Source organism: Silene latifolia, chromosome X (assembly GCF_048544455.1).
Source record: "Silene latifolia isolate original U9 population chromosome X, ASM4854445v1, whole genome shotgun sequence".
Classification (NCBI taxonomy): Eukaryota; Viridiplantae; Streptophyta; class Magnoliopsida; order Caryophyllales; family Caryophyllaceae; genus Silene; species Silene latifolia.
The window spans coordinates 337208958-337231717 of NC_133537.1; the positions used below are offsets into that span (position 1 = coordinate 337208958).

The following is a 22760-nucleotide window of genomic DNA, read 5'->3' on the forward strand; positions in this document are numbered from 1 at the left end:
ATGGCGGAGATTGCGGGGAACGGAGAGGTGATTAGGGGTCGTGAAGGTGTGGGTGGTGGCAGGAAGGGGGAGACTAACACGGGGTGGAGGGCACCGGAGAATGGTTGGGTGAAAATCAATGTTGATGCGGATGTCAAAGAGGGAGTTGGTGTCGGAGTTGGGGCAGTTTGTCGCAATGCTCAAGGCAAGGTCTTATGGGGTCTGTCGCACAATAGAAATGAGGTGTGGGAACCACATGTGGCGGAGGCGGTTGCGGTGTTGGAAGGGCTGGAGGAAGCTGTGCGTGCGGGCCATGACTCGATTATCGTGGAAAGTGATTGTTCGCGCGTGGTGGATGCTCTCAAGACAAGGAAAACGGGTCGAAGTAGTTTCTTTCTAGTTATAGACGATATTTTTCGTATTTGTTCTTCTTTTGGTAATGTATTTTGGTCGCATACTAGTAGAGTAAACAATGAGGTTGCTCATGCTCTTGCGCATGTGTCACCGGGTTTAGTTGGTGAAACCGTGGATTGATCAGTTGCCGCCAGTAGCTGAATCTTTGCTTGTTTCGAAGTAATGAATTTACCCAGGTTGGGTTTCGAAGTAATGAATTTACCCATAATGTTAATAAGCATTATTGTAAACGAGTGACTACGACTTATTTACAATACAGCAATTGATTGGTTAATTATTTTCTAAATACTTATTAACATTATTAAATTGTACATATTCGTAAATCTATATATATATATAAAAGAGAGTTTTTTCGAGCGATCTGAGAGCGTCCACATCATCAAAAATAAATTTAGGAAAGTATAATTTTTGATGTAAAAAATAAAGTGGAGAATCTTTTAATTATTATAGTATGTATATTTCCTAAATTATATTCAAGTGATATTTCCAATTTTTATATCAAACTTTTACATTTCATTTGTCAAAAAAAATATTGTTAAAAAAATTATGAAAATAATATAATTAGCTTTGTGGTAAAAAATGCTATCATTAGAGTATAAATTTCATATTATTTGCACATATTAAAGATGGTGTACTTCTTAATACGAAAAATTGTGTACTTTTTAGTATGTTTTGTCCCACATTGAAAAATAAGTAGGTGTGGTGAATATACTACATATAAATAGTAGAATTGTCCCACATCGAAAGATTAGTATAAGGTGGGTGATTCTATAATTATAAATAGGAGGCATACTTGGAACTTAGGCATCAACCCAAAATTTTTTGAGTCTCTTAAGTATTGTCTTGGAGAGCTCTTAAAAGTTTATATCATTATATTTTCTACCTATAGATTTTATATGTCCCACATTGAAAAATAATGTAGATGTGGTAAATATACTACGTTTAAATAATATAATTATAATTGTGTTAAAAAAATTCTATCATTAGAGTATAGGATCATATCATTTGCACATATTTTAATTATGATAAAAAATAAATAAAAAACAAACGTATGAATATTAATAGATAATATAGTATTTGCTTATTATTAAATCGGGTTGGATGTCGAATTAGGTTAAAAAAATATGGTGTACTTTTAAATATGTTATTCGTCTCACATTGAAAAATAATGTAGGTGTGATAAATATATACTACGTATAAATAGTTAAATTGTCCCACATCATAAGATTATCATAAGGTGGGGTGATCCCATGATTACAAATAGGATTTATCCTTGGAACTTAGGTATCACCCCAAATATATTGAATCTCTCAAAGTATACTTATTATATAAGAGACTTTAAACATAATCTTGAATTAAATATTAAATTTTTAAAGTTGTAACATTTTTTTTAGGTGGGAGAAAGATCGATAAAATGGTCAATATTATAACGGAAATTTTTCATGGTACCCTCGAATTTTGTTAGATTACACATAATACTCCTAATTTTAAGTTTGTACATATAATACCCTTGTGTTTACTTTTTTCATAACGTCGTTACTCCTATGAGTAACTAGATGAGTAATTGAGCATGCCATGCTATTTGTGTTTTGTTATTTAGGTATTAAATGTTAGTTTATTAAATAAAATATGGATTTAAGAATTACATGATGAAGTGTTTGTGTAATAGATAACAAAATTAAAGAAAAAGGCGTCAAAAGTCATAGGAGTAATGACGTTATGACGGACGTTGTCAAATGGTATTCTGGGAAAAAAAAAGGTGAACACAGGGGTACCATTTGTAGAAACTTAAAATTAGGGGTACCATGTGTAATCTATCAAAATTCAAGGTTACCATGAGAAATTTCAAATATTATAATGATATAGTTAATTAAATTTTCATTTAAAAGAGAGAGATATTCGTACCAACAAAACAATAAAGAGGGTATTATTTTTTAATTGTTATTTTATTGTCACGCCATCAAACTTAACGTCTATTTAACAGCCTTTATATTAGGGGGTACCATGGGAAAAAAATGGAACTTCAAGGATACCATAGGCAGATTCTTAAAAGTAGGGGTAACATGGAAAATCTGACAAAATTAAGGGGTACCACGGGAAATTTCCGTATCTCAATTATGATAAAAAAAAATGAAGAAAAACAACGACAAATATTAATGGAGAGTACTTGATCATATTATTAAATTTAAATATAACTATTAGATATAATGAGTAACAATTAACCGTATTCGGGATCTGGTTGAATGTCGAACTAAGTGCAAAAAAGATGGTGTAATTATGAGTATGTTATTTGTCCCACATTGAAAAACAATGCAGGTTTGATGATATACTACGTATAAATAGTAGAATTGTCCCACATCAGAAAAATAATCCAAGTTTGGTGAATATATTACTTATAAATAGTAGAATTGTCCCACATCGAAAGATTAGTATAAGGTGGGGTGATTATATGATTATAAATAAGAGTTAACCCACGTATATATTAATCTTTTTTTTTTTTTTGAAAGAGATATTTTAATAATATGTAAACAAATCATTAGACATAGAATATAAACATTAAACCCTTATATTTTTTTTTACATTATAAATAAGTTAATTACCCCGTTGCAACGCACGGGCATTCAAACTAGTTTTGAATATGTTCGGGTTGGGCCGGTCCGGGCATAAATTCGGGGCGTAATAGCGGCTCAAACCCGGCCCTATTATATTGAATTGGGCGATGGGCGGCTCGATTTTCGGGCCTAAAATCGAGGCCCAAGCCCGGGGAAAAATCGGGCTGGGCCGAGTGGGGCTAGCAGGCATGGGCCATATGATCAGCTCTAAGTAACACACATGATTTTATTTTCCGGGTTAGGATCCTCTCCATTTTCTTCTCTCAACCCCATTTAATAATAATTTCCTTTATAAGTTTCATTTTCCATTTAATATATATATATATAAAAGAGAGTTTTTTCGAGCGATTCTAGAGCGTCCACATCATCAAAAATTAATTTAGGAAAGTTTTATAAATAATATTTTCCACATAAAAAAAAAAGTGGAGAATCTTTTAATTATTATAATATCTATATTTCCTATTTTATATTCATGAGAAGTTTCTAATTTTTATATAAAAACTTTGACATTTCATTTGGCAAAAAAATGTTGTTATAAAAATTATGAATATAATATAATTAGATTCGTGGTAAAAAATGCTTTCATTAGAGTATAGATTTCATATGATTTGCACATACAAGTATTAAAGATGGTGTACTTCTTTTAATATGTTATATGTCCCACATTGAAAAACAATGTTATTGTGGTGATTATAATACGTATAAATTATAGAATTGTCCCACATCGAAAGATTAACATAAGGTAGGTAATCCTATGATTATAAATAGGAGTCATCATTGGAAAAAAAGATAGATCTGCATAAAATTAGTTGTTTAAGAAAGCTTTTGTGGGGCTTACCATCGATGGATGATCGATGGAAGCCCCCGAATAATAATGGAGGCTAGGTTTTTAGAGAGAGTTTTTTTAGAGAGAGATAAGACCGAATATGGTCGCTTTTCGATATTGACGTACGTAATTATCCCTAAAGCATGTTTACAGTTGCAAAGCTTGGGGGTTCTTTTGTACTTAGAAGATATCGTAATTCGTAAATGCAAGGAATAATCAAATTGTAAGTATAGTCGTATGACATACTATCTACTTTATCAGTTGCCATGAATCCATCACAATGAATCAGTAATGGTTTTTGATCAAATTGTAAGTACAGTCGTATTTGACATACTATCTACTCTATCAGTTGCCATGAATCCATGAGAATGAATTAGTATTGGTGTTTGCTTTGATTACTACGCAATCATTGATCAACGGGAGTATGGTGGATAAATATTAATAATATTGTTCTCAAATTTTATTGTAAGACCGTTGTATGTACATATCTACGATAAATTAAAAAGTGACCACTTTTCACTTTTTAGTAAATACTATATGATTTAATGTTCGATGATCAAATTATCCATTAGAGAAATGCATAATATAGAAAGGTAAACAAATGAATGAGACATGTAAGAGAAAATGGTAAACAAATGACCGGAACAGATAAAGTATGAATTGGCTCTTATTATTGATGTTTCAATTGGTTACAAATTAGAAATGTTTATTTAAGAATCTGAACAAGTGTAATTCAGTGGAAAGAAAGTATTGTCTCTGGGCTAAAAGAAATGCTAGGATTTTCATGGAGCACAAGAGATTTATTGAGCAATTATAGTAAACCATATCAAATATGTAATTAGTGTAAGTAAGCATACTACATAGAAACTTTCATGTAAAGTCACATGAGATTGTAAATAGTTTAAACGGCTACTAATAGTCACAAATTTTAAACATTACGAAAGACTATACAAAGATCAGAGAAATTTTGGACCTATTTCTATTTTAGCTTGCAAATTTGTGAACATAACAGTATTTAACGAAAAAAAAATTTGTTAGGGGTCGTCCTTAATGCATAGCTTGGCAGTAAACGTAGCAAAAGGGTAACCGAGTCGGTTTCAAGTCGAGTAATTTCGGGTCGAGTATTTAGGGTTAGCAAAAGTTCGGGTCAGGTCAAGTTATTTCAGGTTTGGGTTATTTTTGGATTGATTTGTTATCAAGTTATCAAGTTATTTGGGGATGGATAAACATTTGGGTCGAGTTAAATAGAGTCATGTTGATTCGGGTTTCAGGTCCTTTACTCGGGGGCCAACTTCGAGTCAAGTTTTTGGGTTGGGTCAGTAAAGTCGGGTAATTCATAGAATTAACTTTAACTAAACATATTGATCAATGTATTAGAATGCGTGATTCAATTAACACACAGTAGAATTGAGTCCTTTCATGACAGGAATAAAGTTTGTTATAGTATGTATTCAATATCGTTGTTTGCTAAGTAAATTATGTTTTGGAAGTATAAATAATGCCCTTAATTGCTCTCTTATGTAGCCATAACAACATGCCAACCCTATTCTTGCTTATCGTTAGTGTGATTCATGCATACAAGCTTTTTTCTATTATCATTGTATTCGACGAAATAAGACATAAAACGATTTGTGGGAAACTTTTCTAGAATACGACCACAATTTTGGTTATCATTAAGTTAATAGTTATACTCTTTATTCGTATTAATAAGTCGCAGTACGTCATCGTCGTTTGTCTTACAATTCCCGGCTCTTGGATAATCGTTGAGTACATACGGCAATCAATGAGCAAATCAATTCGCATCTTCTTGGTTCATATTTAATACGAGTTATTTCAATTGGCCAAACAAATTAAATATCAATTGCTCCGATGATCATGGATCATTCCGCGTTTCTGCACATATTTTAATTTTGTCAGGTGCGCTTTACCCGAATATAGAGATAGATGGGGAATGCAACTTATATAATGTAATAGTAGAACACTTAAGTTAATCAAGAAAGAGATGGTTAAGATTGAAAATTTTGGTTATACAAACATTTTTCAGTCACTACATCATACATGATTGAACATTACAAATAGGCCCGTGCATCGCACGGGCATTAAATCTAGTTTTATGAATAAATTTAGAACCGTTGTATATTTGAAGAAAACAATCTTAACCGGTATTAGTATGGACTCGAATTATGGACTCATATTTTACTGTCTTTCTTTACCAAAATCCCATTTCTTTACTTAAACCCAAAACCCCCACCCCTAAGCTTTAACCCTAAACTCACCTCTAACCATAAACTGAGATTATACGGCAGCCGATGACGGTAGTGACCGGCGAAGACGACGACCAGCAAGAAGGATAAATCCCTCTTTTTTTTTATTCCTAATTCGAATCCATCAATTATTTAGTAAGTATGATTTTAATCTTTTTATTGTTTTTAATTTCATATGCTTATTTGAATTGAATTTCATACGAATTTGCTATTCAGTTTTCTATTCAAACGAATTTGCCCTTAAATTAGTATTGTATTAATTTGCTATTCAATTGATATTAATTTGTTCTTAATTTCATATATTTCGTTTGATTTTACTGATGATGATTTGTCGAAGAGTGTGCTAGTTAATGCAAGTGAAATCAGTGGTGTTTGAATTTTATTTTTGCGTATACCTTTCCAATTACAAAAAAAATGCATCAATTACTCTAGAATCTAGATAATTGTCCTCTTATTCTTTTGGGGTAAATCCAGTAGAAGAGTAAGAAGATTATTTGTCTTAAATTATATACTTTATTTTCAATTCTAATTTCTGGGTTTAATAATTACTCATGTCAAGTTTCTTGTCATTATTGTCACTTTCTGGTAAATTTATTGGTTTTTTTCTCCTTTTCTGGGCTTTTCAATTAATTATGTGTTTGTTATTATTCTTTTTTGTTATTAAAAATGTAAATATTGTTATTGGACTTTAATATTTATTGTTTAGTATATTTAATATTGGAAATCATCGAACAATGTAGAGGACATTGTAGATGGACTATCCTGACAATAGTCATAAAATTTAATTACTTGAAATAATTGTTGTAATTATAGCTACTTGAAACCGATTTATTATATACGGAGTATACAAATGAAGACTTGATAGAAACCAAGTATAATGCTGTGTTAATTCCCATATAGAACATGGGTACTGAAAATCAGGAAATACAAAATGTATTTTTTTGACTTATTGACTTTCAACCATAGAGCGACACATAGGCTTTGTGGTTGTTGCTTTAATAAATAAGATACGATATCAATTCTATTAAAAATCGATCTGTAGTAGCCTACACACGGTAGATTGTCGTGAAAACTAAGAGGGTGGTGGCAAAGGCCAAAGGGTAGACAACTTTTTTTTATATATATGGTGGCCGAAATTGGTAGTGAGATAAGGATAATGTCATAATTTGGAGTGGGTATAATGCAATTCTTTCGTGTAGCGGAAGAGGCTTCGTGGATTTTGGGATGAGCCATGTCGGGTTTTGAGCGAGTGGTTTGCTACTTTCGCTTAAAAAATAATATCTACCATGAGGGGTTGTGGCCTGATTTTAATAGTGACCAAAGGAGTGGTGGTCGAATTTTAGTAGTGAGATAATGCAATTTTGGTGGTAATTTGGCCAAGAGGCTGGTGGCCAATAATTTTGGCGGTGGTTGACCAAAGGAGTTGCGGCAAAACATTAATAGTGGGTTTGCTGCAGTTCTTGGGGTTGTGTAAGGTTGAAGAAGATTAACTCTTAATTAAGGCGTTAACTTTTATCAAGAGCCTCACCCTACCACATTTGAAGACCATCTCAATCAAAAATTTAAGGTTATGATCGACTCAATCAGTCAATGAGTGATCATATATCTTATATCTTGTGTCATTGAAATTAAGAAACCGTTGCTTAGGAATTAGAAGATGAGTTTTTAAATTCTAAATTTCCAATTAAAGAAGAAAAGAGTTGGGAATTCGGGTCTTAGAAAAAAAAAAGAGGGTAGAGAGTCAGGGTGAGAAATTAGAAAAGCATTGCTTTGTTTTTACTAAAATAGATATTTTTTTTCTTTTCCTACCATTATTATTATTTTAAAACTCTGAACAATGGCCCCTTTCTAGCTTGGGTCCTAGGCCGCCGCCCCTCCAGACGCCCCTCAGAACCGTCGTTCCGTATAGTTTTGGTATTACAGTATGGTGAAAAATTGGTGTTCCGTTATAATATGATATGATATGACAATTTTGATTGTTGAGTATCACGGATTGCTGTATGAATAAATTATAAGTTTATGGACTAGGGGTTTGATAGTGTCGTCAGTCCGAGTTTTGTAGTAAAGGATGGCGAAAAATTGATGATATGACAATGTTGATTGTTGAGTATCACCGATTGCTGGATGAACAAATTATAAGTTTATGGACTAGTGGTTTAATAGTGTCGTCATTCCGAGTTTGGTAGTAAAGGATGGCGAAAAATTGATGATATGGCAATGTTGATAGTTGAGTACTTGAGTATCACCGATTGATGGATGAACAAATTTTAAGTTTATGGACTAGGGGTTTAATAGTGTCGTCATTCCGAGTTTTGGTAGTAAAGGATGGCGAAAAATTGATGATATGACAATGTTGATTGTTGAGTACTTGAGTATCACCTATTGCTGGATGAACAAATTATAAGTTTATGGACTAGGAGTTTAATAGTGTATCATTCTGAGTTTTGGTAGTAAAGGATGGTGAAAAATTGGTGTTTCGTTGGAGTATAATATAACATGATATGAGAATGTTGATTATTGAGTATCACAGATTGCTGGATGAACAAATTATAAGTTTATGGACTAAGGGTTTAAAAGTGTCACCATTCTGAGTTTTGGTAGTAAAGGATGGTGAAAATTTGGTGTTCCGTTGGAGTATAATATAAAAAAAATGATATGAGTATGTTGGTTATTGAGTATCACCAATTGCAGGAATGAATAAATTATAAGTTCAATGGACTAGGGGTAAATAATGTCGTGGTTCCGAGTTTTGGTAATAAAGGATGGTGAAAAATTGGTGTTCCGTTGGAGTATAATATAAAATGATATGAGAATGTTGGTTATTGAGTATCACCGATTGCAGGGATGAATAAAATATAATTCTATGGACTAGGGGCTGCGTCGTTCCGAGTTTTGGTGATAAAGAATGGTGAAAAATTGGTGCTGTGTTTGAGTAAAATATGATATCACAATGTTGATTATTGAGTATCACCGATTGGTAGTCCTTTCCTTCAATTTTGCTGGATGATTCTCCTTTACATCGCACATTTTTGTGGATAATAATTAAATGGCATATCCTTGTAAATCGTACTTCCTCCACCCAGGGTATTTGTTTAGCTATTTTATTTTATGGTGTCTCATTCATTTGTTTACCTTCTATAATTACGAAGGTTTTTGATGAATAATAATTTGATCATCCAATTGCACTATTATCCGCTTGTCATCCGTTAACAACAATCACAAATGCTCCTATCCTCTCTCCTTGGTCTTTGTGTCAAAAGTAAAGGTAAACAAATGACCGGGACAAAAGAGGTATCTAATTGATAAGTGGGTGTGTTTGGTCGCTATAACTTGTGGCTGCTTTGAAATACAAGTTTAATCATTCTTAAAAAGGCTGGTAAGTTTGGCTTTTCAATGGAGGGGTTATCTTACTCAAATTCCTTACCTTTGAACTATGTCGTCTGTTAGCATTTTATATTCTACATGGGCTTATTGTTGGATAATTGCAGCATAAAATAATCATGTTCAAGTTTAGGATTTGATTGTATGAAACTTTGACAATTTAGTTGATACACAATCTAGTTGTTATAGTTCGAGATAGTATAGTTCGACTATATATAAAGAAGGCTACTCACGATAGCTTGGTAGTATTATTTGTTCTCTCTCTTTTTGTGCATGGGCGTCAACCGATGGTGTCTTTTAGTATGTGGGCGTCATCCCGTAGGTGTGTTTTAGCATATGGGCCTTATCCTATTTGTGTTCTGTGTAAGAATACGATACCCACAGAAAGATTAAATTTGATTATTTTAGTACGAAGTATTTTTATTTCAGCAATGAGACTGTTGTAGTTTGCAGATTTACATGTAACAAGGCCATTTCAGACATTTATACGGTTGTTAGTTAGTATTGAGTTTTGACAGAAGTGCAGGTAAACATCTGTCAATAAAAAATAGTTTTTATTTTATTTTATTATTCTTTTTAACATATTTATCGGAAGAGTCTTGAATTTTGTGTGTTATGTTACACAAATAGACATATTCAGCTGTATTAATTTTTTTTCTTTTTTCTATCGCTCAGTAAGTCAGTATGGACCAAGAATTTCTCTGCGCACCAATAAAATCATCCGTGGACAAATTTCAACTCATTTCTGAATTCTTGAAGGTAACCGTCTTGGAATGGGCAAAAAGGTCTTATGTTTGTGTACTTTGTGGATTATTTTATCTTGTAATTGGTTCCCAATAATCGTGTATCTTGTAGAGTGTCATATAAGTCATCCAAAAGATGGAGGGATTTGTTATTCCAAATAATTAAGGGGAACACAAGTAGTAGATAGATTTTCATTTCCAGTGGAGCCAATTACTCAATATTCTTGGGTGTGTATTATGATGGAATAGTCAACTGACTTCTATAACTGGCGGCACTTATTTCTATTGTGGAATAGCCATTATTTGATGCATGTCTCAAACCAATTTGCAATTTTGTATTTTGGGTCATGTGGAAACAATCTTCCAACCTCCCCATGTTGCTATGCTAACAAAGGTAAATTTGCTTACATATGATCCCCTTTGCCTTGCGGTTTGCGGGAGCTCTTAAGACATTAAGAGTAGTTTAGTAGTTGTAACATGACGTGAATACAGTTTATCATATACTCCATTGAAGATGAACTATTGCTGCGTGCTGCGATATCATCTCAAATACCTTTGGAGGATTTTTTGACAATCCATAAAATGACAAGTTTATTTTTGGAACACTTGTAAGGCCGATCCATTATTTGAAGATTGCAACGGCTGGATTGATATTGTACATTCTCGTTAATTTAATTTTTGAACTTCTCACTACCTCTTTTTTTTTTTTTTTTTTTTTTTTTTTTTTTTTTTTTTTTTTTTTTTTTTTTTTTTGTCTAGGAACCGTTGTTATGTAAAAGGCTGAAAAGAAAGCTTACATGGATTTTATTGTTTTTTTGTAGGTACGAGGATTAGTGAGAGAACATTTGGAGTCTTTCAACTATTTGGTTACTACTGGGATACAAAAGATTGTTGAAGTTAACAATGAAATCAGAGCATCCACTGATCCTAAATTATACCTTAGGTCTCATGCTTTCTCTTGTAGTGTTTTTGAAAATAATGTTCTCTCTAAATAATGCCATTACAGTTTTGATGTTCGTTCGTGGCATATTGTTTCTAACTTCCATGTCAGTGTCATCCTGGAGCTATCTGTTTAAACCCCCCCCCCCCCCCCCCCCAAATAGCTAAATGTCATTAAGTTTGTTTGATTGCTGTAATCTAAGTTTTGTATGGAACATGAATGTATCATGTACTAGTGTTATCTTCCTGTTCAATCTGTTCAGTTGTGCGTATTTTATTTTTTTGATTTTGGAAATTCCCTCATCCATTGTGTTAAAGAAATTGAAACATCAATTTCCTTATAATCTAATGTGAAAATCGCAAATGTTCATGCGGTAGGACTTCAATGCATTAACTTTTGAGGCATTTATATGGTGTAGCAGATAAAAACTGAAAGTATTGCGGTAGCTTGTGCATGTTGTTAAAGGGAAGGTACTCTTAAAAGGTTGAAAAGCTGAGGGTGATGTACAAAATATCCCTAAATTTTTTGTGGTTTGTATAATGTTTGAACTACCTGAGTAGGTCACTATTCTGATAATGTTTTCACATTTTTTTAAAATGAGTCGCATATTTTTAAGTGCTTTATTTTACTTATTGTGTGGTTTGATGCACTAAGGTTTCTTGTTGTAATATTGCAGGTTTAAAGGCGTAAAAATTGGTAAACCCTCAGTTATCTCAAATGGAGTTGAGGTGGATATGTTTCCTCACTCTTGTAGGCTCTCGGACCTAACGTTAGTACTCTTGGGCCTTGTTACCTTCGTGCATAACAATTTTTGTCGTGTTTAAAGCTAATGGATGTTAAATTCTGATCTGATATGACAACATTTCTCCCGTATGATTGATATTTCCCACTCGATTACTCGTGCATGTTTTTATGCATATGCTTGCCTCAACTATACTACATTTTCATAATTTGGGCTAGTCTTGAATTGATTTGGTAAATTTCGATTTTCTGGTGCTATCCCCTCCCCCTCCCCTCTCCGCGTTATCAACTACTCTATAATATCAAACTCATATTTCACCTTATGTAGCTTTTCTTCGGTCTCGCTCTTTGTATCATTATTTTGTACCCGTGTATCATTGTCTTGTTACCAACTCAGAGATAATTTTCTAGATGCATCAACATTTTGAGTTTTTTTTCTAATTATTTCATTTGCAAATGCTTTTTTTTTCCTTGTATGGCTGCACATGCAAGTGATGCAACGCGACATGTATTTCCACGACATTCATGTTTTGAATTTGTATACCTAATTGTTTGACAATGAAGGTTCACTAATAGTTTTCACTTTAGCCAACTTGTTTTTGTAGCCACATTCCCATCAAATTCTCAGCCATTTTGTCTAGTAGATGAAAAATAGCAAATAAGTCAAAACCTAGGATATCGTCACATATGAAATAATTGTGCCTATTTGGTTATGTTTCTGAAAATAAGAAGAGACTATTTACTAGTGGATGGTGGTTGGCATGTTGAGGAGTGATCCTGATGTTTTCAGGTTGGGTGACTCCATAATTAGGTTTTATTAGAAGTAATGAAAGGTGGCAGATGCTATGTATTTTATAGAGTTGCGTAGTATGAATGGAATAAAGCAAGATGGCTCACTAAAGTGACTGCGCTTCTTTCTATTGCGAAGTACGTGTCAGTCGATGCAGTTTTCGACGCAATTTTCATCTTGGGTCATTCGGAAACAGTGTCTTTGTGTTGCTAACACAAGGGTAAGACTGTACGTCCAACCCCCCTTACCCCGCAATTTGCGGGAGCCATTGAGGCACTGAGGTATTGTTGTTGTAGTAGAGTTGCGTAGTGAGATGGTTATATTAAAATATGATTTATGTATACCCCCTTGTCTCCTAATAAGATTCACCCTCTCTTGGACACAAGAATTGAAGAAGGTAATGATGTATGGATATAAATGGAAGCTGAAAAATATGTGAGGTCACAAGAATCACAAATAACAGACCAAAAAAGGAATAAAGCAAAGTGCGAGGCTTATCTTGAAACAGCCTGAAAGGAAACTGTGAACCTCACTGGCAGGGAGTAATTGTTTCCTGACCTTTTGTTATGTAGAATACTTTATTCCTGAATTTGATTCTATTTTTTGCTAATGTGAATGGTGATTTGTCACGGACGAGCAAAAGTGTATGTGTTTGAATGGTGACTTCTTGTAGTAGTTACATCTTGACTTAGTATTTTGGGTCTATGTGTTAATCCTGTATATTGGCTAACTTGATGGTTATTCTATATGTTCTGATCCCTGGAATTAATCTTCAAATTGTTGTCATTTGTTTCCTGTACCAGCTATTCAGCACCTATACTAGCTCATATAGAGTATGTATATGGAAATAGTGGGAATTTGGAAATACGTGAAAAGGTATGTGAGTTATGTCTGCTTATGTAGTGCATATATGCATATTATTGAGTATTAACTACAACCATCATGTTTATACTGATGTTAATTTACCTGTGGCAGAAAGATGTAGTGATTGGACGAATGCCTGTGATGTTACGCAGTTGTTGCTGTGTTTTATACAACAAAGATGAAGAAGAGCTAGCCAAACTCGGTTAAGATTTGTTTGATTTTCTATTTTGCAGTTTGTAGTTGCAGTATTTTCCCATGATTCTCATCTTTTTTATTTTCTTTTCTTTAGGTGAATGCCCACTTGATCCTGGAGGGTACTTTGTGGTGAAAGGGAATGAAAAGGTATTTTAATCTTCTTATTGGTATATAGTACATTTCCATATTTCCAATGAGCTCAAGACTCCATACTCTTTGGTTCTGGATTATGATGGAATAAATTAAAATGGCTCACTAAAGTGGATGCACTTCTTTCTCTTGGAAGTAGTAGTCCTTCGAGGCAGTTCTAGACGCTATTTTCATCTTGGGTCATTCGGAAACAACCTCTTTGTGTTGCTAACACAAGGGTAAAATTGCGTATATCCAACCCCCCTCACCCCGCAAATTGCGGGAGCCATTGAGGCACCAGGGTAATGTTGTTGTTGTACTGGTATATAGTACGGAGTAATCAGTATGGATGGAGGCTATAGAGCTGATTGTGAACTTTGGCCTTATACTTGAATCTGTATTTTGTATCCTAGTTGACAAGTTTGTCATTCTTGAACTTTGGCTATAGGTTTCCTGCTTCTTATTATCTTTAATTGGCATTAGTCACACCATACAAATTAGGGCGAGGTGAAATTTTTTGGATGTGAAATACTTTCCCCTTGCATAAGGGAGAGTGAGTTGGTAATTACCATTAAGAAAAAATGGCATATTCATTCACGTGTAATTTTGTTTAACGAGAGCGTTGAAAGTTACTGTTTTGGTTCTTCCATTATATGCGGATGCCAAAAGAATAAGAATCTTTGCTTCTTCGGAACATTTGCTATTATCCTTTCCAAGGTTTTGAATGTGTTTATACTTACTATTCTTATATAAATCTGTTATTAACTTTGTTTCTTACAGTTTCCGCTATCTATGACGTCTCATGCTCTCTGTTCTCATATTGCACTAAACCTCACACTGATGGATTTTAAATAAGTTTCATGTCAATCGACCACAAATCATAGTGGGACTAACGGCTTTTTTTTAACTTTCTCCAGTGTTCCGCATTACCAAATAGGCAAATACTGGATCACGTCATTTAATTGTTATATTACTTTTGTTGCATAATGGTTGTCTTCATGTCATCCACATTTTGTTTTGCAGGTGATTCTGATCCAGGAACAACTTTCAAATAATAGAATAATTATTGATGTTGATAAAAAACAAAAGTACGTATTTTTTACTAATTTGTTTATTCACATACATGTATTTGAACTCTTCTCTATCGCCTGGATTTAATTTTATCTAGATGCAATTAGACTTTTGTAATGTTACACATGGAACTCCGTTTAGAAGAATTAAGATGGGTGAAAAAGAAAAAGGAGAATTATAAGAGGAAGTGGCCTTTCTTTGTGAGGGTCTCTTTTGCTTCTTGACTTTAAATTTCTGAATCAAAGTACGAAAAAAATGAGTTGGTCTTAAAAGTCAATCAGTGCAGCACTGCAGCCTAAGGTGTCCGCAGCGCTATGTCTAAAATATATTTTGGTATTCGTCACCGTGGTGCTGGCCTACATTTCAGTTTTTCATGAACATATATGAGTGGGAGAAAATGGTGTGTAAGCTATTGCACTTTAAACGAGCTTGTATATACTCCTGTATACACTTTTTGAATTGGTATATGAATTATGTCTGATTATTTTATTTTATTTTTTGTTTGTGATTTTGAAGAGCTCATTACCAAATTTTATTAATCCCAATAGCGGGCGGGCTGGTATGTGGAACAGTGGCGGATCTTGGAGCAAATGATAAGGGGGTCAAGTTTAATTATGTGTGAATATTTAATATTAATCCTTGAGCCAAAGGGGGCCGGATGATAAGTTTACACAGAAATATGAAAAACAGCGGGGGTCGCCCCCCCTCCTGCATAACTAAGGTCCTCTGATGTGGAAGACCTGTATCCGGAGAATGCATACACAATTTAACATATTCAATGCATATCATCAAACCCTGTAATTTCTTGGAAGGTCTATAAGTTTCAACTTTTAAGGAAGAAATTGAGTGAACTATGGACTGTGTCTCTTGGTATCCTATGTTGACACTTCAAAATGCACTAATAACAGATAATAATATTTATAACTGGAACTTTTTTTGGTTTACACCTCAGTGCACCATTTCCGTTGGGTCTATGACTAGTATGTTCTAGCTGTGTGAGAGAAGTGTTCAATTTGGTACACTAGCATGTAAAATGGTGGAAGTACAGCGTTTCTCGCTTTATTTGTGCGGCAAAGTATTTGCAATGAGCAAAGCTAGGATAAGCAATACTATGAAGCAGCCAGTTACTTAGATGCTGGTCGACAGTCTAGCACAGATCATCTTCATGTGACGCAGTTTGCTCTATGTTAGTATGTTGTTGTAACATAACTGATCAAAATACAGTTTGACTGTCACTATTTCTTATTTTGTCTCCACTCCTGTCCCCTTGGTTAAAATACAGTGTGACTAATTCAGAACCTTCATTTCCACACCTGCAGTTTTTGATGTAACCTATAATTGTTTTTCTTTTGACATTGGCTTCATATTTGTTTTTGTCAGTTTGATTGCATCTGTTACAAGCAGTACTGCCACCCTAAGGAGCAAAACTGTAATATTAATGGAAAAGGAGAAAATATATCTGCAACTAAATAATTTTCAGACAAAGGTAGTGTCTTCATGCTGTGTATAAACCTTACCCTGAAGTAGTACCTCTGCACGTGATGGTCTATACCTTATGAATTTTGCAATATAGGTTCCTATAATGGCAGTGATGAGGGCTATGGGAATGGAGACGGACCAAGAAGTTGTGCAAATGATTGGAAGAGATCCACGCTATAGCAAGTTACTCATGCCGTCAATTGAGGTAACGTCAAATTGTTGAGAGCATGTTTTTACCAATGTCAATAACTGAGTAACTACGGAAAATTCAGTAATTACCTTATTGCCTTTATTTGAAGTCTTGTGTATATAAGATCAGATACTCACTACCGGATTCGCTGTGAGTACGTCCTTACCAATTCGCGATTCGCTCTTATAGAATGTGTGTTATATGTATTTTCAGTAAGCAACATGATAGAATTCGCTTTTAACAATTCACGATTTGTTAACCATGGTCACATGTAATTCTTGCATTCTAGCCATAGATTACTAATATATGTAGACCTGTCAAAACATGACCTAAACCGTAAACCAGACCTGACCCAGTTTTTAGGGTCAAAGACCAGTAAATCTTGACCCGTGTCCCGAAATGACCCGAACCCGAAATAATCCGTTATTTTAGGGTCGAAACCCGAGACCCGATGGGTCAAAGTCTCAAAGATAAATTTAAACATTATTAAAATATTAATATTTTTACAGAGTGTTATATTTGAAATAATAAATATAAAATATAATTATTTTAATATTTTTAATTAAAAAATTAATTTTAAAGTCAAATTTATATCACTTTTATATCATTAAATAAAAAAATAATTATAAAAATAATGAATATTATTAATCTTTTATATGGTTTAATTTTTAAAAGTATGTTCTTTTGGCTGAAGAATGATTAAATAAAATACGTCATCAACTTTTTCGTGACCCGTATTCTGACCCGACCCGCATGACCCAGACCGGGTCACGACCCGTTTGACAGGTCTACTTATATGTGACCCGACACTAGGCAGCAATAGAGGAATCTAATATTGAAGTGTATATTCTCCGCTTTTCCTGGAGCTGAAGTCCCTATTTTCTTTCGCTTTGGGATAAGATGGAAAAAAGCAAAATGGCTACCAAAATGTCGTTAGTTTTTTGTTTTGTGAAATAATAGACGTCTGGTGACTGACTTCCCAATGCAATTTTCATCATGTTCGTCCACTCACGCTGTAACATCTGCTTTCGTTTTCACACAAACGGATGGGGCTGAGTACATTCGACCTCATACTCCTCCACTGAGGTGGATCCTTTGGGGCATTAGGTTAATGTTGTTTTTTCCTCCCCCCCTCTTCCCTTTTCCCCTTTTTTGATATCATATATGTGGGTTCCTCAGGAATGTGCAAGTTGTGGCGTAGAAACACAACGGCAGGCTTTAGCGTTTCTGGAGAAAAAGGTGTGTAATCTTGTTTATGCTCAAGAGGGCTTTAAAGATCTGCGTGTAAATTTAATTGCTTTGAATTATCTGTTAGTTATGTTCTCCAGAATTATCTCAGTGTGCAAATTGGTTGATTGAGAAGTTCTTAAGTGCTCATTCTGTATTATCTGCTACTTATCAACTTAGAATTGGCTATCTGAGTTCCTTAAAGGTTCATTCATTTTATTGTCTTTTGGTACGTCTTCTTTATCCGGGGAATGTCAATTCACAATTTCACATCAGCAACTGGTTCATTTATTATTTTGAGTCGCTAGTGTTGGTTATCTGGCGAACCACTCCAGGCTTCCCCTTGATAAAAGTATGTGCAACAGCAGATAGGAGTACGTCTAGACTTTTAATTTTAATTAATTGCTTCTGTACTGTGCTTTGCCGCTTTCTGCATCAGTTTACAGAACTGGTTTGTAAAAAAATTTGAACTGGAATTTGAATTCTGTTTTGGAACTCTGACTTCTGAGCTTTATGTAATTGATTTCTCATAGTATAGGTTTATATTTCAGAGCCTATGAGCGCTATGCTTATAAAAGTTGGTTTTGAATTTGCTTAATTTCTCTTAAATTTTTGCATAAATTCCAGGCCCAGGCATGGTCTTATGAGTGATTTTCTTGCATGCTAATTTGAACTGTCTTTTGTTTCCAGCTAAAAAAACAACAGGGTTCCGGGAATGAAAAGGTGCATGTTTCTAACTTAAAATCATGGAAATTTTCTACCCTGCCTCTATGTTTCCTGACAGTTTTTTTGGGCAGGAAAATAGAGCGTTGACGGTCCTTCGTGATATATTTATTGCTCATGTTCCAGTAAGTTGTATTAATTGCATCTTCAAAATTTGCATTTCTTCTAATCTTATATTCTCCAAGGGGTTTTCATTTCTTAAACGTAATACAAATTTGTTTTATTAATATCCCCTTGTGGGTCTTGTCCTATAGGTACATGAAAATAACTTCCGTGCCAAATGCATATATGCGGCCGTAATGTTGAGGCGTATGTTAGAGGCACATTTAAATAAAGATGCAGTAGATGACAAGGTGAGTTGATCTGCTGTTCCTGATGGCCTTTCCATTTGTAGCTAGCTATTGCAATTCAGGCCCTTTACTTGGAAGAATATTCTATCAAGTTGCTTGACATCTTATGGTTACGACTTGTTAAATCTTTTCGTCTGACTTAAGTTCATGATATATATGTGCTAGGATTATGTTGGAAACAAACGGTTTGAGCTCTCAGGCCAGCTGCTGTCATTGCTTTTTGAGGTAGTGTCTTTGAACGAATGGATGTTTCTGTGTCTTTTTATAAAGCAGTCTCTTAACTACATTAGACCATGCTTCACATTTCAGGATTTATTCAAGACAATGATCACAGATGTTGCAAAGAAGGTGGATGCAATTTTAGGCAAGAATCGTTCTAGTAGATTTGATTTCTCTCAGGTAACAACATATCTCTTTTTGGGACGAATTCATCCGTTGAGTATTTGTTTATCTGAGTATATATGGTACGAGTTATAAAGCTACTAATTTTTAGTTCTGTTATTGTCTTCCCTAGCAGAATATGTACTACGAAATCATCTTCTGACCTGTTTAGATTTAAGTGATGAAATTATTTGTTTTTGGTTTAGTGACTAAATTTGAGGCTTATTTAAGCTTGTGACTTGTTTACTACACAATACAATTGGCAGATACAATGTTCTTTTTTCTTATAAAATTTCCTGAAGATAAAAATATTCAATGCACTCCATTTCTCTTGTTTTCTATTTTTTTCGCATTTTGAGGTGTGAACACCCTTGGACGGTTCCAAAGGATGATTCATGTAAGCCGACCCCAAATTATTTTGGGATTAAGGCTCTGATGTTGTTGTTGTATGGACGAAGGAGATGCAAATGGATATGAAGTTATGAATTTTAATTTAGCTTGCCTTCCATAGTCCACTTGTTGCCATCGTTAACCATGGGTACACACGATTCATAGTATGGTTGTATCATCCATCCGTGATCAGTTTGAGTCGGTATCAAGCTTTGGCTCGTATATTAAAAAACAAACACAAGCCTGAGTATGAGCTTTCCAAATCAAAGCTCGATCTTGGCTCATACTTTTTCTCTTTGAGCATGATTAGGGGTGTACTAACTGGAGTCGATCTTACCTCAAGCTCCGATGAGCTCGAGGGATTGACTCATTTTTGAGCCTCGAACTCGGATTCTTTGCTCGTCGATTCTAAGAAAGTGAAACAAGATTTTTGCGGAGAGGCCTTTGCCGAGCTCCGTGTCTGCTCATGTTCGGTCAATCTTGGCTCGGGCTTGGTCAAACTGACTCTAGGTGAGCTTTGACCGAACCAATTCCGAGGACTTGTTGAGCGGGATTAGCTCGTTTACACCTTTACACGAGGACATGATTGGTAGTACGGTTACACATACTAACATGACTGCTACTTCACAATATGGGCACACATCCATCCAGTAATTGAAGAAATATCGGATTTAAAATAAGCTACGATTCTTGATGGGAAAAATGGCACAAAAGAATATTATTGTGATTTTTTTTATGGTGACAAATTTTAGTAACCCTTTGATTACTCGTGCCAAAAATGGAGCAAAAGATTATTACTGTAAAACATGAATCTCAAACTACATAAGCGTCTACTCGTCTAATAAAGATTGCTAGAGGGAGCACCTTATTCATAATTTGGTGGTGCAACATGCGAACATTTATTTGTATCTTTTTGAGCACAAATCTGGCTTTCAATAGCTCAGTTTATCTTTCTTGTTGAATGGCAATGGCTTATGATCTGAAATTCTGAACCCCTCGTATGCTTTTTAAATGATTGTTTTTTCTGTTTCCTATGTATAGTATGTAGTTAATGATACGATAAGTGCGGGCCTAGAAAGAGCAATCTCAACTGGCAACTGGTATGCCAAGAGGTTCAGGGTGGATAGGAAAGGCGTGACCCAGGTAATTTTCTTCTCTCATTTTTCCGACTCATGTTTGCGTTTCACTTTTATTGAGCTTCACTAATGTGACAGGCACTCGCGAGGCTTTCTTACATTCAAGCGTTGGGATTCTTCACAAAAGTTCAACCACAATTCGAAAAGTCTAGAAAAGTTAGTGGACCCAGAGCTTTGCAACCTAGTCAGGTACCAGTTTTATGGTCTTCCTAACTAGACTAAATAGATTTTTGTTTGGTGTAAGTGAATCTGTGTGTCAACTTTATTGACATAAAGATACGTATGCTCATTCTTATAGTGGGGAATGCTCTGCCCATGTGACACACCCGAAGGTGAATCTTGTGGATTAGTAAAAAATTTGGCATTAATGACTCATGTTACTACTGACGAAGAGGAAGGCCCATTAATATCCCTGGTATGGCATATGCTTTTTCTTTTGAATTCTGATATCTTTTTCTTTATTTTGTAAGCTATCAAGTCATGATATTTTCAAATTTCTATAAAGTAAAAACTAACAAGTGTTTGTAAATCAGTCGGTAGTCCTTGTTGCATGTCGGTACTTGGTACTTGATTAGTTCTTAGATGTCTCGTAAAACACTACAGCAATAGGTGGTTTGTTCTACGCCTTTTGTTTATCGTTTATTTATTTAAAAATTGATTATGAGTTATAATGCATACCAAAAGAATTCCGTGGATCTTACCGTAGCATTTGTACTACATATCCTAGCCCTCGTTACAAACAAAAAAGGAATTATGGTTGCATAAAATTAAATTTTTGAATATACATGTTTGTTTGAAAAATTAGTTCGGTTTGTTTCCTTAAGGCTGTCGCCTCGCTCCTTGAGCCTTGTTGCCTTGGGACCTTATAGCCACAGTGCACCTTGCACCCTTCACAAACTGTTATGCTTAACATACCAGAAGTATTAATTACAGTGTTCCTGCTTGGGCGTCGTTTCCGTGGATCTTAGTTTAGTACTGTACTGTGTCTTATTCCTTATATCCATTACAGTGTTCCTGCTTGGGCGTGGAAAACCTTGAGCTACTCTCTCCTGAAGAACTTCACTCATATAATTCATTCCTTGTGATTTTTAATGGGCTCATTCTTGGAAAACATAGAAGGCCACAGGTAAGAATTATTAATTAATTTTCGTTTCTTGCTTTCTGCTCCATGCAATGCCTGATCCATCCCTCTCCTGTTACCCATAGCCTTCTGAAGTCTGAATTCCTGAACATGAAGCTGTAACGGAAATTGTTATGCTTAACATACCAGAAATATAAGTGGAAAGAGCTTCTTGTTATTTGTTGTTATGCGTGCCTAAATAAAATTCATCTTTAAGCAGAAACTGATTTTGCTTTCATTTCCTGATCAGAAATTTGCCTTCGCCTTGAGAAGATTGCGGCGAGCAGGAAAAATTGGCGAGTTTGTTAGCGTGTTTGTGAATGAAAAACAGGTAGGCATTTGCACTTAGACTCCTGTAAGGTTTGTTTCTCTTGTTTTTTCAATGCCGAAAGTATGACATTGTGTCATGAGACTCATGACTCATGAATACCTGTACTGCTTAGTGTTTTTTTAAAATTTTATTTTTTTAATTTAACAAGGGGTCATGCAACTCATTCCTAACTCAGACTGGATCTACTGTTGATGGTTAGGTGTTGGAGTTTCTTGTTTATCAGTGAGAGCAATTAAAAGTGACCTGTACCATGTTAGACTTGAAAACCTGGTTTGTGCTGTGTCACTTGTTGTTTATATGGTAAAAGCTCTGTACACTTGTTGGAGTGTGATGTTTCCGTGTCTATATAATAGTCAGAGACACTTGTTTGACCACGTCCCTGTTTCTCAAAATTTCAAGATTTCAAAATTATGTGCCGGATACTCTGACAACATGTCAGACATGATACTCATTGTGGATTTGAGTAACATCGGGCCAGACCAAC

General features: G+C 34.6%; 2 protein-coding genes across 7 annotated transcripts in view; both read left to right on the forward strand.

The window, feature by feature from the left end:
• On the forward strand, positions 1-513 carry LOC141620985 (uncharacterized). Its single transcript, XM_074437717.1, has one exon. The coding sequence runs from the start codon at positions 1-3 to the stop codon at positions 511-513; it is 513 nt and encodes a 170-aa protein (XP_074293818.1).
• Positions 514-6016: 5503 nt separating this feature from the next.
• LOC141619203 (DNA-directed RNA polymerase III subunit 2-like) overlaps positions 6017-22760 on the forward strand; it is a 28083-nt gene continuing 11339 nt past the window's right edge. The window contains exons 1-21 of one of the 6 annotated variants that reach the window (XR_012531620.1): positions 6017-6230; positions 10152-10235; positions 11041-11162; positions 11836-11928; positions 13494-13566; positions 13666-13756; positions 13844-13896; positions 14902-14966; positions 16330-16435; positions 16523-16633; positions 17798-17857; positions 18536-18568; positions 18643-18693; positions 18823-18921; positions 19084-19143; positions 19228-19317; positions 20731-20832; positions 20904-21014; positions 21124-21240; positions 21835-21951; positions 22196-22276. Coding sequence is in view for 3 of the 6 variants with exons in the window: in XM_074436228.1 (XP_074292329.1) it covers positions 10161-10235; positions 11041-11162; positions 11836-11928; positions 13494-13566; positions 13666-13756; positions 13844-13896; positions 14902-14966; positions 16330-16435; positions 16523-16633; positions 17798-17857; positions 18536-18568; positions 18643-18693; positions 18823-18921; positions 19084-19143; positions 19228-19317; positions 20731-20832; positions 20904-21014; positions 21124-21240; positions 21835-21951; positions 22196-22276 (1710 nt within the window). In the remaining 3 variants the exon portion in view is untranslated. Of the gene's footprint in view, positions 6235-10151; positions 10236-11040; positions 11163-11835; positions 11929-13493; positions 13567-13665; positions 13757-13843; positions 13897-14901; positions 14967-16329; positions 16436-16522; positions 16634-17797; positions 17858-18535; positions 18569-18642; positions 18694-18822; positions 18922-19083; positions 19144-19227; positions 19318-20730; positions 20833-20903; positions 21015-21123; positions 21241-21834; positions 21952-22195; positions 22277-22760 lie in introns of all 6 variants that reach the window. The other 5 variants (XR_012531621.1, XM_074436228.1, XM_074436229.1 and 2 more) reach the window with 5 other exon arrangements.